Source organism: Ylistrum balloti, unplaced genomic scaffold (genome assembly GCF_031769215.1).
Source record: "Ylistrum balloti isolate Yb309-2 unplaced genomic scaffold, AGI_CSIRO_Ybal_v1 Utg369672, whole genome shotgun sequence".
NCBI lineage: Eukaryota > Metazoa > Mollusca > Bivalvia > Pectinida > Pectinidae > Ylistrum > Ylistrum balloti.
Genome location: NW_026781917.1, coordinates 2,189,149 through 2,191,969, shown reverse-complemented (window position 1 = coordinate 2,191,969; position 2,821 = coordinate 2,189,149). Strand labels below are relative to the sequence as shown.

The window sequence follows — 2,821 nt, the reverse complement described above, 5'->3', positions numbered from 1 at the left end:
CGAAATCTGTTTCTACGAATATGAAGGGGAACGTCATCTCATTAACCTTGATCATTCTTTATTTAGAATCTGGCATTGTGCCAACTATTTTGTGACGTTGGAAATTAGATCTCAGTCATGTCTAATCAGTGGGTGTAACGTACAACTTTATTCTGTAACCTTGATATCAGCCATTTGGAATATCACCACTACATACACTTTACTTGGTTGTTTTTGGTACAGAATTTAGTGCACGAAACCATACAACTTGTAAAGGATACTGATATATATCATAAACTTTCCGAATATTGATGATTTCACCACCGTTGTGGTGTATTCCCATTATCTTACCATATAGACAAATCTGACCTCACGATCACGATGCGTGAAATAATTGCCGAGTAAATCTACACACATAACACTTATATTTGAGTTATTTCCCTTTAGATATATATCAATCACAATTCAGGGATTTGTCTCCGATATTTCAAACGAAATATTTGTTTTGGTATGATCGTATAATCCAACTGTTGTACATTTTCTATCATTTCTATCTTAAGATATCATTGTTTTAAGATTTTTGATGAACAAACTTGAAAGAACAGGGATCAAGGTGTGCATTTTACACTAAGTGAGACTTAGAATCAACAACTTTATCGCATATGATGTATTGATATTTTGTACCTAATGACAGGTTTGACGAAGGAAGATAATTTTTGACTTGTGTCCTGTCCAGGCCTCGAACTCACTATCTACGGGACCAAATCGCCAAGCCGAGGGAAAAATGTACATCTGCTCAACCATTACACAGCTATGATATCTCATAATGAATCATCAATAATTTCATAGAAAAAAGTTGATACTGATTTTTTTTCTGTGTTTAGTGTCTAGTGTTTCGGAACACTTCTCAACAGTCTCTTATTGCTACTTTTTCCAGGTAATTCTTTCCGTTTTTGTTTTAAAAAGGTAGTATTGTTCACATATATGTACTTTGGTGTTCTGACAATAAACTGTTTTTGATCAACTGAACATCTGCCATCACCTGTTTCACGTTTTTATCTATAGTTACATGTGAGCTGACAACAAAATCATGAACGGTAGACGGTCCCCATATATTACCAGAAGGTTTCGGACTAGCAGGGTTACACCGATCACAAGAAGGCACTTGATTTTGTGTATTGTTTGTAGATTTTGTTAAGTGTTCTGGCTCCTCAGCAGATGTATGACGTCTCAGGTTTGATTCAAGAAATTCAGCTAGTTTGTGCAACTGCTTTTTGTGACCCGAAGACTCATTTTGTAGTTTTTTCACACTATTTAGTGTTGCCTCCGTCGTATGCTGCAAATCGAAATTATGATGTATGTTAAATGATACTGCAAAATATTTTGATGTTTACTATAATCTCATCTAATTATGGTAAATTAATGGCAATTATGTAATATATGAATGCAGCAAAATTTCGCAAATGTAAAGCAAGGAACGTAATATTGAGATGTTGTGGGACGCCAGGAAAAGCCAACATTGATGTATATTGATTTAACCATGTATACAATAAATTATTGCTATAAGTTGTTGGTTATTGGTTGTCGCATATGTTTTTACCTTGATATCGTCATACTTTGCACATATACTGTCCAGCATTTTGCGAACTTGTTGCAAATTCTGTTGGACATCCTCGCTTCCAGTTCCTATCTGAACAGTCTTGCATTCAGATATTTCAACGTATAGTGGAGTGTGCACAATATCGCTAAGGACAGCAGCCATTTCATTCAAAGTTTTTATGGCGTTGGATAAAAGATCATTTTCCTTCCTCAAAAAATCCTCATCCCTTCTCGAAAGCTCTGATTCTTTCTTTGAAACTGACTTTAAGCTGTTGTCTAATCGATATTTTTGTTTCTCATTCATTTCCTCTTCCTTTTTGTTTGTTATGAGTCGCAATTCATCGTTCTCGCAGCTTTCTACAGTGAGCCCATTTGAAGTATTATCACCAATCTTTGAATGGCGTTGTGAAAAATCATTAATGAAATCCGGTTGGGTATTATCTTGTATACCTTTCTGTTGCACATGCCTTTCAGTGTCAACAGTATCACAACTATCAATATCGTCTGTGTGTGAAAAGGAAACATTGAAATGATCTGATTTCCTCTTTGTTTTAAAAAAGTTTCTTAATCGACGTTTAAGCTTGGAAGAATCACGCTGATGTTTACCTACCGCGTTTTTATCTTTTGTTTCACTATGAGCTTTCCGGAAAAGTGTGTGACTTTTTTTCTTCGCTTTTCTCTTTTCCTCATTTGTCCTGTCCATGGTGTCATCGCTGTTGTCGTCTGTACTTATACAGGAAAATGAACTTGAACGTCTTGATGAAGCACCACTTTCCGTTGAGATACTCCTCATCAGAGGATTGTTAGAAACAGATTTCCCTGTAGCCATTTTGGAAGTAAGCACTGAAAACAAATCTAAAATCATTCTTTTTTTTATGAATATTTTGCATTCTTGTTTACAGCTTAAAGATAACCACTGTCGTTACTGCAGTTTATCTAAATGTTTATATATATATATGACTTCTAAATCAACTGATATTCCTTCACTTAAACGTCACAGATAAATAGTATGTTGTTCACAAATATGATACATAATTGATTATAAGACACTCTTATATGAATCAGATTTCGATCTAAGTACGAGATTTTTACTGATAGATTGGAAGCATTTATCGACGAATGTCCCACAATACACACTGGTAAATTTAGGTTATGTCTTTCGCTAAGAAGACAAAGAGGAAAGGTAAAATTTCTGTCCGTCTCCTTGGAAAGCTTAAAAGTGTACAATGTCATGCTTAACACA

General features: G+C 34.9%; 1 protein-coding gene across 1 annotated transcript; it reads right to left on the bottom strand.

Annotated features, from left to right (window-relative positions):
- Positions 1-955: 955 nt before the first annotated feature.
- Positions 956-2,407, bottom strand: LOC132562544 (uncharacterized). The gene is made up of 2 exons (XM_060227291.1): positions 1,580-2,407; positions 956-1,315 (listed from the first exon to the last, which is right to left on the bottom strand). The coding sequence occupies exons 1-2, from the start codon at positions 2,405-2,407 to the stop codon at positions 956-958; spliced, it is 1,188 nt and encodes a 395-aa protein (XP_060083274.1).
- Between the last annotated feature and the right edge of the window lie 414 nt (positions 2,408-2,821).